The sequence below is a fragment of the Pogoniulus pusillus genome, chromosome 14 (assembly GCF_015220805.1).
Source record: "Pogoniulus pusillus isolate bPogPus1 chromosome 14, bPogPus1.pri, whole genome shotgun sequence".
Lineage (NCBI taxonomy): Eukaryota > Metazoa > Chordata > Aves > Piciformes > Lybiidae > Pogoniulus > Pogoniulus pusillus.
Genome location: NC_087277.1, coordinates 25,100,331 through 25,113,880, shown reverse-complemented (window position 1 = coordinate 25,113,880; position 13,550 = coordinate 25,100,331). Strand labels below are relative to the sequence as shown.

Sequence of the window (13,550 nt, the reverse complement as noted above, 5' to 3'; positions counted from 1 at the left end):
AGTGACTGGGCTCCAGGGTTAATGGCTTCCAAGTGTAAGAAGCTGGACTGATTTTAGACATTAGGAATAATTCTTCCCCATGAAGATGATGAGACACTGGACCAGGTTGCCCAGAGAAGCTGTGGAGGTTCCAAGCCTGGAAGTGCCATAAGCTGGGTTGGATGGTGCCATGAGCAACCTGGACTAATAGGAGGTGTCTGCACCCATGGCAGGAGGGTTTGAACTAGATGATCTTCAAGGTCCTTTCCACCCCAGATCATTCTGGTATTATGTATGTCTCCTCCTGAAAGACTGTGGTGGTCCAACAATGTAAGCAAGGCAAACTTTGTCATGAGAGATAGAGGTTTTTTTTATTAAGTCTAACTTATATAAAGGCTTCTAAATATCCAGCAAGTTCAGATCAAAGTGTGGAGAAAAGGATATGCCAATCTTTTGTAAAAGAAATAGGAGCTAGATTGTAGTTCACCCTTAGATGAAGCCAGAGTGGATGAAGCCTTGAGCAATCTGACCTAGTAGAGGGTGCCCCTGTCAGTGCCAGGGGGATTGAAAAGAAATGATTCTTCAAGGTCCCTTCCAACCCATTCTGTGATAAAATTTGGAAGATGCCAAAGGCAAATGAACTGAAATTCATAATAGATTATGTGACACTAGAGATGTGTCTTAAATCTCTTTCTGCTGTTTTAGTGTTGTAATCAAAGCTGAAGTGTCTTTGAGATAGAGCCAGAATAGAAGAAACTGGGTTTGAAGAAGCAAAAGGAATGAAGAGAGTTCTTTCTAGACAAATAGAATTTTACTCTTTTTTGGGTTTGCTTTGCATGTTTGGTTCCAGCTTTAAATCCCGTGACCCATCAAAAATTAGGTCAGATTTTTGTTTTCTATAACTGTTGTATCATAATTTAATATTATAATAATAACCATGATGGTCAGAGTTTGGCTTAGTGCATTACTGAACACAGTTATGGTAGCCCCTATCCATTAAGCAGTGATTTGGATTGCCTTCTGAAGAAAAGTTCTTTAAGAGTATAGACACTTGCTGTGCCCTTCATAATATAACTGCTGTTCCCATTCAGAGAGCTACAGAGCTGCTGAATGAAACCTGCCTTCCTTGCAGGAGCTTATTCAGTGTGGTAGGTGCTGGCAGCAGTTGGTAAGTGTGAGTAGCCACAAGTTGTTGTCAAATGCAGCCTGGCAGTGGTGCAGTTGGGGCAAAGGTTTCTGGACTTTGGCATGTGTGCCATTAGTTATGGGGAGCTCATATATGATCTTGCACAGAGCTATGAGCCATTGTGGGTGACCGTAACAGCTGTCAGGAAGAGCTGAAAATGCCCTGTCTAGGAAGCAAGCTTGAGATGTCACTCTTCTATGGCAAAGTCCAACCAAGTTGTAGATGCTTAAACAGACAAACTTCCTCAACCAATTTCTTTCATTTTTTTTTATTTTGCAAGCAGCAGGAATTAAGGGAGTACACAAAATAACCAACTTCAGGAAGGCAAAGACACCTTCATCCTTAGTTCCTTTGAAAAATTGAGAATGGGTAATGAATGTCTTCAAACATATGGCCAAATTTGAAGAATACAGGGTGCATTGGTACACAGCCTTATCTGTTTCAGGCTCCATGAATACTGGCCCGATACAATGTTAGACCAGGGAGTGATACAGCTTTGCAAAAACAACACAGAAAACCCCAGCCACACATTAAAAACAACACAACTGGACAAGAAGGTAGAAGTGGCAGAGGTCAGACAGATGAGGAAAGACCAAGCTGTGGTGGCAAAAGTTGAGACTGTCAGGGATGTGTGACTTTGTTGGAAGACATCCATCTCTAGAGATCAGATTGCAACTTAAGGATGCAATTTCAAAATTAGATTCAAGTGTACATGGAACCTGATGTTAATTATATCATAGAATCAACCAGGTTGGAAGAGACCTCCAGGATCATCCAGGCCAACCTAGCACCCAGCTCTATCCAATCAACTAGACCATGGCACTAAGTGCCCCTCCAGTCTTTTCTTGAATACCTCCAGGGATGGTGACTCCACCACCTCCCTGAGCAGCCCATTCCAATGCCAATCACTCTCTCTGTCAAGAACTTCCTCCTAACATCCAGCCTAGTCCTCCCCCGGCACAGCTTGCGACTGTGTCTCCTTATTCTGTGGCTGGTTGCCTGGTAGAAGAGACCAACGTCCACTTGGCTGCAGCCTTCCTTCAGGTACTTGTATACAGCAATGAGGTTATGCCTGAGCCTCCTCTTCTCCAGGCTAAACAACCCCAGGATATGTCTAGAACTGGGATGAATGAAGTTATGACAAGAGGAAATGGCCTTCAGTTGTATCAGGGGAGATTTAGGTCAGGTATTGGAAGAAACTACTTTACTGAAGGGGTTGTCCAGCCCTGGAACTAGCCACCCATGGAACCTCATCCCTGAAGGTGTTTCAAGGAAGCAGACATGTGGTGTAGGGGGATGTGGTTCAGTACCAGCCTTGGCAGAGTTGAAGAATGGTTGGGCTTGATCTTTTCCAACCAGATTGATTCGATAACTAAGTGGTGGAGCAGTGGTAACCTGCAACTTCTGCTGATCTACTCATAAGAAGTGGCAGAAATATTCCAGTTAATTCCAAGATTTGTATTGAAGATTCTAGTCTGAAAATAACTTTGGGGTTGTTTAGTTGTTTGGTTTTTTTAATTCAAAACTGGAGGAAGCTAGATTGAGATTAGACATCAGGAAGAAATTCTTTTCCATGAGGGTGCTGAGGCTCTGGAACAAGTTGCCCGGAGAAGCTGTGGGGGCTCCAAGCCTGGAAGTGTTCCAAGCGAGATTGGATGGTGCCTTGAACAGCCTGGTCTAGGAGGTGGTGACCCTGTCCCATGGCAGGAGGATTGAAATGATGTGGTTTTTAAAGTCCCTTCCAACCCAAACCATTCCATGATTTGATAAAAACTAATTGGGGAAAAAAATCTACTGGAAGCTGTCTTTAAACATTTCAATCAAGATGTCCTAATAAACCTTTACTGAGCAGTGTTTCACCTATTCAAGGGACTCTGTCTCCCTCAACAGACAGAGATGATATTGCACTTTCAGTGTGGCTTTTTAATGTTTTGTTTTCCTTGAACTAGGGGAAATGGAGCAAAGCTGGAGATGGGGAGGTTCAGACTGGACGTGAGGAGGAAGTTGTTGAGCATGAGAGTGGTGAGAGCCTGGAATGGGTTGCCCAGGAAGGTGGTTGAGGCCCCATGCCTGGAGGTGTTTAAGGCCAGGCTGGATGAGGCTGTGGGCAGCCTGATCTAGGGTAGGGTGTTCCTGCCTGTGGTAGGGGGGTTGGAACTAGATGATCCTTGTGGTCCCTTCCAACCCTGACTGATTCTATGATTCCTTACACTGGACACCATATAAGTCATGTTTTTAAGTCACTAGAAAACTTCTGTAGTATGCACCTAGTGTGAAAGCATCAAGTGAGTATTCAGTGTACCTAGTGAGAGGGTACATTATAGATAATGTAGAGAACTGAACAGTTGAAATACAGAAACGATTATTAATGGCCAATTTTTTTGTGTTGATGCATTTCAAGTATCAAGAACTCCTAAGATTGTGTTCAACGATGATTGATTTTAAGTGCACCCTGAAGAGACTTTGGTTTAAGGAATTAATGCTGTTAGTTTAGAAGAAATAGACTGTGGGTCCCAATCAGAAAACAGATTCAATAATGCTTCTGAAAATTTCATTTAGATTACTTGGAGCTGTCTGAACAGTTGAGTCAGTTCTGGTTCTTGCATCCTTGTCTGATCATCCCTGATCCACAGTTCCTATATCTACAGCTGAAGGACCGACATGACAACTGCTAATAAGTTTGAATTCTGATGTAACTTCAGTAGTGTTTTTCACTCTGCACAGTATAAAACCATCTTTGGAATCTCCTTGCTAGATAAGAAAACAGACAGGAAGACTTAGCAGTGGAGGCTGGTGTTCTGACCAGTCAGCCAGATTCTTTGGTGGTTCCTCTTTACCTGTTGCATGTAGAAGCCATCCTTCCCCATCTGCTTTGTCCTTCTCTGGACCTGCTCAGTGAAAGCAAATGTTAGAACACACTGAACAACCTGTAGCAGCAGGATCTACCAGTGTGTTGATGTGCTAACAAGTTGAAATACATGAACAAGAAGGAACTTGCTGTTCTGTTTAGTTGACCTTGGTAAGAGTCATCATGCCTAGTCCAAACCACACAGGTTCACAGCACAGCTCTTCTGTCTGCTCTTGGAAATAGGGCATATTTTTCATGCAACTAATAACTGTGTAGATTGTTGAACTAATGTTTTTTTTAATGTCATCTGTAAATAACATGTTCTTGTGTATAGTTCTGTGTGCATAGAAATCATCAGATGTTTATTCTGTTTTAGAGGCACAACAAAACCACGGACATCAAACCCTCCTAGTGTGGCAAGAACCATGAGCACAGGTGCTCTAACAAACAAAAGGAAAACCAGCAATTCAGACAGTTACTCAAGGTAGCTTTTAACTGTGTGGACTTTGTCAGTAGCAGATCCTTAATTAAAGGAGAGTACTTTAAGTACAAATCATAAGTATGAAAGAAGTTGGGGGAAATTCTGCTCCTTGCAGTTTGTAGAGAACTGATGGTCAGTATTATTTGACATGTTTAAGATACTCAACATACTTATTTATCTGCTAACAGAGCACCTTTGTCATCAGCTGTCTCAGATGTGCACAGAAGAGTGGCAGAAATGTCAAAAAACCTGGGTGAATAGTCTTTTAAATGGGAGGTGTATAGTTGATGTGAAATGGAATGAACTTTGCATGCTGAGCACAGAAATTGTCTGTTTTCTGCGCTATCAGTGGGTAGGGTAAAAAGTGCTATTGTTTTAGCCTTTCTTGTTTCAACAAGCTAAGTTGGAAGTTTTCAGACATTCCAGTTAGGTTAACTAATCAAATATTTGATCTTGCTCCTAAAATGTTGGCATTCTGTGTTGTCATGCAGGGAAGGTGGGTACCTGGAGAAAGGAAGGGGGGCTGGGTAGAGTTACAAGGTATGTTACTGTATTATCCTACTACTGTAAGTAAATAGGAAGGCTGAGCATGGAGTTGACAGCTGAAATAGCAAAACTCACTGCAAGGATTAGAATGATTTTGCATCAAGCTGTAAACGGAGTTACAGGCAATGTTCTTTTTCCTGGGGATTTTCAGGTCTGATAGTAAAACTGTGCATGACAGTGGAGACCACCCATCTTCAGTCAATGGAGGAAGTTCCAAAAGCAGTGAAGGAAATTTACCTGTACAGTTCTCAAAGTTCTGCCATGAATGTGGAACGAGGTATCCGGTGGAATGGGCCAAGTTCTGCTGTGAGTGTGGAATTCGCAGGATGGCTGTGTAAACAGGCTCTGAACAGCAGAAAGAACAGAAGAAGTCAGAAGGATCTGCCATGTCCTGCTGCATGGAAAGCTAGAGCACTCCTCCTTCCACTTCAGACTTCATGAAACATCACATTGTAATTCTCTGAGTGCAATCTTCTGGTTACACAGTTATTTATGACCAAATACACAGAGTGTATATAAAAAGAGCAGACACTTAAAGCTGTGCCATTCGAGGAAATACTCTATAATAGCTCTTGGAAATCTGTAAAATTAAGGTAAAAATGTGTTAGGTAACTTAGGTAGCAGAAGTGGGTTATTGTTACTTCTCTTGTCAATTATACTAGCTAAAGCATTATTCAGTCACTTATGTAGGACAGTGCTGATCCACAGGGAACTATCCATGAAGAACTTGGGCTTCAGAAGTTTCCCTGTGGAAGAGTTTCCTTCATACGTGACAGTAATTTAGGTGCTGTGTTCTAAGTGAAAACAACACAAGCAACTCCTTAGAAATTCCCTGTTAAAAGTGCAAAAAGTCTTGGATCTCTTTAAACTGTTGAACAGTAATATCCTAACTGGACTTTCCAGTTGCTTCTTAGGATGCTTTTTAAAGAGTCCAATGGGAAGAACTGAGAATGCCGTTCACATGTACGAAAAAAAGAAGTGAGGTTTTTATTTGTGCTTCTCTTTTTCCAACAAGAACATGTTCATATTTTTAATGTATTTATAAGGAAAAATATGATACTGTCATTTTATTAAGTTCCTTTTGCTCAGAAATGCTTGTCTTCCTCCTCCTGTGCTCTACCATGACTAGCGTATCTAAAGGGTTTGTGCTTCAAAGGTCTCCAAAGGTCCTGCTCCTTTATTTTCCCCTCTTCCCTCATTTCCTGAAAGAGAGACAATCTCTGCCTAGCCTACTTTAATGTTGAACTCCTATTTTGAGAACAGCCTTCTTGATGGATCCAATACAAAAAAGAAGTTTGATATAAATGTGTTATTAGAGCAATAGACCTTGAGGTAAGTAGCAACTGGTTTTTATTCTTCCTCCTGTTCAAATAGCACAGCTTACATATGAGTGCATCATGGAGTAACTGTGTTCCACAGCTCAGGTGTTAATACCTTGTGTGGTGGTCTTGCAGTTCTCTGCGTTCTTTGGTTCTGCACAGCAGCCTCTTGGTCAGTACCAGGCTTGACATTAATTTGTTGGGAAGAAAGGTCAAGCCCTGGAAGCTAGGATTATATTGATGACTTTTACAGGAGATTAAAACCATTCATAAGCCAAATCCTTTGTAGCTGAATGCAGGAATTTGTTTTGCAAAGTTTTGCTTTGGAGCACTGGCACCATCGTAGCTATGCATGCAAGAACAATCTGGAAGAACTTAATTGTGCCTTTCCCACAACAAATGCACTCTGTGTCAGGAGTGGTTACTGTCAGCACACAGGCACCACTAATAGTAATTAATGTGTTCCTTAATAGCATTGTGGTCATTGTTTGGATCTCAGAACTTGTGATCACCACCCATAGGTACAATTTTGATGAAAGCATGATTGAAGTAAAGCATCTCCAAAGCAGGGACCAAGCTGGGAGGGTGAGAAATTTAAGAGACTTTGACATAGCCAAGTCACAGGCCACAAACTATTGATGTGTTAGAATCAGTGTGGAATTCTTGTGTGCTTCTATGAAGTTATTTTTTACCATTATCCTTTAGATGTGATCTTGTTCTACTATAATTTGTGTAAACTGGTTACTGAGCATGGTGGGGTGGCTGGCTGGTGGTGAGAGAACTGACAAATCTCACCCAAGTTGTCTTGTAGGTGGTTTAGGTTTATTTTGGCACATTCATCTCTGTACTTGGACAAGTAGGAATCCTCTGCCCTTTGCATAGATAAGCCTGCTTTAGAAAATTTGCCCTGGACTTGGACCACAGAGGACTGCAGACTGAATTATTGCAAGCTGGGTGTCCCTCAGCAAAGACAGAAGTCCAGAATAGGTTTGATTAGTTGGTAAACTTACTGAGGCATCCATCCCTTGGCCTGACTTGATGAATTTCCAATCGTTTCTGCTGGAAAAAAGGCATTTTACATTTTATTGGCAATGCTTTCTACAAAGGGAAAGTTGAGTAAAGAAATGAAAAACCTCTCAGGCTTTCCAAGATGGCTGTAGCTGGAGAAGACACACAGTGACTGTTTCACCTTTGAATTGCAGGTGGCAGGCTTCCTAGTTTCAGATCAATCCACATACAGTTACCATAATTTTGGAGCTCTTGGTGGTTAATTCTTTACATCCAATGCAGCATTCAGTAAGCTGCCTGAGCGACACATTGTTATTTCATTGACATTCTGTGGTCTGAAGCAAGGATGAGACAGGGGATTGACCTGAGCTGACAGAAGAACTTCAGAAAGATTTCCTGGACTTTGATTTGGTCTTATGAAAAGGTCTAGTGAAACACAAACGACAGCTACACTGATAGTTACGTTGGATAATGTGTGTGTGAATCCATGGTAAAGGCAAGCAGACAGTGGAGCTGTAATTGGCTGTGCGGTTTACTCCTGTATAGTGAGGCCTGTCAGAGGCCTCATGTTTTCTCTTTAGCATCTGCTTTTGTTACTAAATGACTTGACTTTCTCCAGTCTGTGACAGGCTCTAGGCTGTATTACACAGGTTACCAGCACAGGTTGCTGGAATTTCATCTCAATGGAATGGGAAACCAACTTGATTTATTTAGAAGAAAAAAAACCCAACAGTCAAGGGAGATGGACTCTGCATTTTGAATCTTTAGGTCCATTACAGGTATCAGGAAGTTCCCAAATGTAGTTTATTAATGACCTAGATCCAAAGCTACTTGCTGTAGCCCTTGCCCTGGTTTTCATGGATGAAAAGCCATGGAAGCATACACAGAAAGGGAAGTGTTCCAAAATGTTTCAAGACACATACTGGTAATTGTGTCTGGAGAGAAGCCCCAGTTTGCGAGAACTCTGAAGTTACACAGATGTAAAAGGTTGTTTTACTAAAGCAGGGTTGACAGAAAGCAGGACTGAAGGCTACTGAAAGAGTGTAAACCTTCAGACTAATGTAAGTACTGTCCATTGAAAGGGAACTTTACTGATGTGATGGTTTCCATGATTTCTCTGACCTTATAACAGACTTCTTTTACTGTCTGCCACTGTATCTTCCTCATGTGTTTAGTAAGGTTGTTCCACTTGATTTTAAAAAGGGAAAAAAGTCAAAGCTAAAACTGCATATAAAGAAACAAGGAGAAGGCTGGGTTTGAGGCCTGGCATGAGAGTGTTTGCATTCCCGTTCTGCCAGTGTGAATGGTTGTGCAAGGGACATCCCTGTGCCAGGAAGGCGTGCAGGGGCATTGCTGACCTAAGTGCAGTGGAATTATGGACAATTCCAACTTTGATAGTAAATGCAACACAGCATAAGGCTTCCTCTTTTTACCATGTATCTTACACAGGTTTAAATTTATGCATGAGACTCATACCCTAGCTAGTTTCAGAACTGGAATCTCTAAATATGTAGCAGCTTAAGCGTATTGTTATATGGATAATTATACCTTCAGTCTTACACACCACTGCAGGAGGGTGGGCATGGGAAGGTTGCTCCACCACCATTTCAGCTTGTGAATCATTAGTGAGGAACAGTGAGGCAGAGCTTTATGAATTTGAACCAAAGAGGCTGGAAGAGGAAATCCACTCTCCTGCTGGAGCCTGAAAAGGCCACCCTGAGGGGTGCCGTTGGAGGGAAGGAGAAGAGGTTCCCAGGTTTCTCTCCACAGTGGTCTGGTTACTGAACCTCTTTAAACTGCTCAAGCTCTTCCATATATGCCACAGGTAGTGAGGTTCACAGGCCCTATAGGAGCTTTTAAGATCTAAATGATGACCCATTCTTCAGGCACTGTGGAAGTTCTCTGCTATCTGAGAGTGACTAGCTCCCAATTCACCCATCACAGCTGAGAATTAGTGCCTAAAATGAGGTGTGCAGAGAATAACTTTGTGATGCACCCTTTCCAAATGGGTGGGAAGAGGTACAGCTGCAGTAGTTTGAAGGCTGATAATCAAGGCATGTAACAGTGCACACTGATGTAGGCTGTGTTGTTGGTCTTGAGTACAAAATGAAATGGCACCGTCTAGGTACCACAAAGTTCTCAAGAAGTGCTGCTTTCTGTGAGACAGACTTTGTATGTGTGCAAAGAACAAACTTGGTACAACAAGTTTCTTTTAGCTGATAAACTTTGTGGATTTTAAAAAGCACTTTTTGCAAATGTAAGTCCTTTCAGTTTGATGGAGCTATCAGTAATTATGAGGTGTACGATGGGGTTCAGCTTTAATTTCTGGTGAAGTTGAGTTTGAGTGGTGAAGATAGTTTTATTGCCTTTGGAGTGCAGCTGGTTACAACTTGTGATGATTTTGTTGCTGGGCTTTTGGTTCGTGTTCTCATCTACTCATTGAGTAAGGTCTGAGTTACACAGTTGTGTTCTTGGAAGAAATGTGAGGTGAAAGATTTTCTAGATGTATTTACCTATTAGTTGATGCTTTCTTTCCAGGGTTCACAACAGAAGAGATTATTCTTATAAACTAGTTTGGTGGGGCGGTTGTTGTTGTGTCATTCCAGGATACACATTTCTGGAGAGCCCTACTTATTCCCCTTTCATGTTGCCAGAAACCAGCTTGTTTAGATTTTCTGTTAATCAGTTTTGGTTGTTTTTATAAACAATCAACAGGGAAATCGCATTTCTCTGATGTGAACATTAGCTTTTGAGTCAGCAAATCGAATATTCAGCTTACCAGAGCTGAAGACTGGAATTCGGTTCCAAAAGAGCACTGCATGGTTTGCCATTGCTCTCAATTTGAATTTGGATTTCTAGTAGAAGCCTGAGTGAATTTGGATCTGATCAGTAGAAGCCTGAATGGATTTGGATCTGATGTGTGAAGTGCTGAGTATTCTCCATGACTGTTACAACCTCTACTTTCTGTGACTGCTGTAACTCTTAGTGTTCATCCTCCATACTATGTCTCTTCCTCTGTTTATTTATTGCTGTTCCACGTTTTAAAGTGAAGTGTTCATTCATGAGTTTGAGGTGATTAATTTTGTCAGCACTACATTTATTATGTTTGCCTTGCCTCACAGTACATTGACTATTTGTGTTTGTGGCCATCCAGTGGGGTTTTTTTTGGCAGAACTCCTGAGTTTGTCTGCATCTTATTTGGTACATTTATGTTTATTTTAAAGTGTCTGTTGTGTTTTAACTAGGAAATGTAAATCACCTAATGCTAATTTGCCACTTGTTAACAATAAAGTCAATATGCCAATAAAACTTGGTGTGGTGTGTGCACTTTTGTAGCCAAGTGTGAAATTGCCTCAAAGAAAATAGGACAGGGATGGGTAACATCCTTTCAGCCTTAGCAATGTTGTAATGCCTTTGGTCTCCAGGATACCACACATGAAGTGAGGATGAGCCAGTGTCTGCTGTTGCTTGAGAGAGAACCACCAACTTACTCTTTCCAAAGGATAATTTCTTTTGACTTGAGAGGTGAGATTTGGATTCCTCAGTCGCTTTGAAAATACTCTTACATGATCTCCTTAACCAGGTGTGGTCTGCTTACATATTAACTGTGTCTTTTCTTTTTACCAGCTGTATGGAGAGTTTATGGAAAGCCTATTACTGTGTTTCCTGTTTTAACTATAAAGAAGGGGGTTAATTGTAAAGAAGACTGTAAACTACAATACATCATCTAAGCTTGAGCTGTATTTGTTCTCCTTCATGAGGTTTTGTTGATGAAAAGATTAAGCAGGGAAAAAATCAGAAAATTGTATTTTTCCTGTCAAGTGTGAGCAAAAATCGTAATAAGGTTTTAGGTTCCTTCTTTTTTGGGGCCTAAACACAGATGATGCTTTTTTGTGGCATAGTTCCTCATTGAGCTCTTTCTATTTCACCAAACTCTCTTCAGAAGAAGAGAATCACAGAATTGTTTTGATTGAAGAAGACTGCCTTTAGCAATTAGTTTAGAATCGTAGAATCATTATGGTTGGAAAAGGCCTTTAAAATCATAGAGTTCAACCATTACTTATCTACCAAGGCTGGTGCTAAGCCATGTCCTTCAGCACCACAACTATTACCTCCCTAGTTGAGACTTCTTTTTCAGTGATTTTTCCTAATGTCCAACCTAAACCTCCCATGGTGCAACTTAAGGCCATCTCCTCTTCTTCTGTCACTTGTTACCAGGGAGAACAGACCAACACACATTTCAATCTTCCTTCAAGGAATTGTAGAGAGCGAGAAGGTCCTGCTCAGCCTCATTTTTTTTCCACCCTAAATGACTTCAGTTCCCTTAGTCACTCCTCACAAGACCAGTTCCTCAGCCTCTTCACCAGCTTCATTGCTGGACCCACTCCAGCATCTCGGTTTTATAGTGAGGGTCTCAAAACTGAACCCAGTCCTCAAGGTGTGGCCTCACCAGTGGTGAATACAGAAGTGTGATCACTTCCCTTGTCCCTACTAGTCCCACTATTGGTGATCCAGGCCAGGATGCTGTTGGCTGCTTTGGCCACCTGGGCACACACTGGCTCATCATCTGGCTGTCAGTCAACACCCCTGGGCCTTTCTCTGCTGGGCAGTTCTCCATCCACTCTTCCCTGTAATGACACCTGAAAATTCAACCACCCAACTCCATAGAAGAAAAATACTTTATTATCAAAGGAGTTACAATATCAAAGTAATAAACTGCAAAAGAGTTACAAACAACTATAAAAATACTTCTATTTATTAAAAATTAAATATGATCCCTTTATTAGTTAAATGCCAATATATTATTCTCTGAAAATATTCACATGTTTGTCTAACACATTATGCATGTTATAGAAAAGAATTGTGTATAACAGATCACAATCTGAAGGTGAGAAATTCTAGCTCCTCCTGCAGCTAGCTCTCAGCCAGCCAAATACACAAGGCTAGTGCTGCTTCCAGTCAGCTGAACAAACTTAGACCTATCTCCTTGTTCTCCTTCTACAGGCCTCACTGTCTCACCTCTACTTCAGCCAGCAGAATTGTGCTACATCTCTCAAAAATCACTCTACTTCCCAAGTTTTCCCAAAAGCTAATGTTTCTTGCTGTTTCTCCAAGCCTGTCTCAATTTGTTGTATCACCAGAACAGCCCCAAGCCAACTGCTTGTTAAATTGTTCCTTTTGGTCCTTGATGTATTTTGTAGGGATAGGAACCAGCTACTTTTCCAAAGTGCTTTCTCTACCTGCAGCTTCTCAGATGGTTGTGCACATTGCAGTAGACGTAAGTAGATTGTTTTTGTATTACATATAAAGGCACTCAAAAGATCAGAAAACTCCCACGTAGTTTCCAGACCACGATGGTGGGACCCAGCCTTCTGCTGTGTTCTTTTGTTTCAGATGCTGGTCTTATTTCCATCTCCTGAACTTCAGCAGCTTCCTCCAGCCGTTTCTGTTTGTTCTGTCTCCAGGAACAAGGCACAGTAGCTTTCCAGCAAAGTCCCGGCACAAAGCGCTGCTCTACGTGGGCAGAATTGCTTGGAGGATGCACGTCGAATGCAGATACCAAGGTAATGCCACTTGGAAAGAGAAGAGCAGGGTTCACCTGGAATCACCTGGAAATGACCTTTTCAAGTTTATTCCAGCAGGATTGAAGACTGGATAGATTTTCTTTCAGTTCACAGAATTCTTGGTTACATTCCTTTTTGGGCTGTTTACCTGTTTCTGTATCTTCCCTACGGTGAGTGTTTAACTGTGTGCAAACCTGAAAGAGAAGAGTTTGTGATGTTACTTGAGAGGTGCTTGTTCTTGCCACGTAGATATCTTCTGAAATGAAATCATTCCATCTCAATAAATAATTGTGGTGGAGTTATAGAATCATTTCAGTTGGGAGAGACCTTTAAGATGATCAAATCAAATACCTTATATGGCAGTGAAGCTAAAAAGTTGGGCTACTCACAGAAGGTTCTGTGGTGGAACATCACTCTGATGTTCTCTGAGCACAGCCCTCCTGCTGGACTTGGAGAAGGCAGCTTTTACACACAGCAAACACAGAGACCTGAAACCAGTGTGTGCAACAGAGAACGTGTGTGCCCTCTGTCAGGGTGTGAAAAATGAGCCTCTATTGTCTGAAGGACTGGGAAAATAACCACAGAGTCACAGAATGCATCAGGTTGGAAGGGACCCTCA

General features: G+C 41.6%; 1 protein-coding gene across 3 annotated transcripts in view; it reads left to right on the top strand.

The window, feature by feature from the left end:
• The window catches only part of ZC2HC1A (zinc finger C2HC-type containing 1A), a 33,806-nt gene extending 23,130 nt beyond the window's left edge, over nucleotides 1–10,676 (top strand). For all 3 annotated transcript variants that reach the window (XM_064154624.1, XM_064154626.1, XM_064154625.1), the window contains 2 exons: nucleotides 4,390–4,497; nucleotides 5,192–10,676. In XM_064154624.1, coding sequence (XP_064010694.1) covers nucleotides 4,390–4,497; nucleotides 5,192–5,378 — 295 coding nt within the window. In that variant the 3' untranslated portion in view covers nucleotides 5,379–10,676. The remainder of the gene's footprint in view (nucleotides 1–4,389; nucleotides 4,498–5,191) is intronic.
• The last annotated feature ends 2,874 nt before the right edge of the window (nucleotides 10,677–13,550 follow it).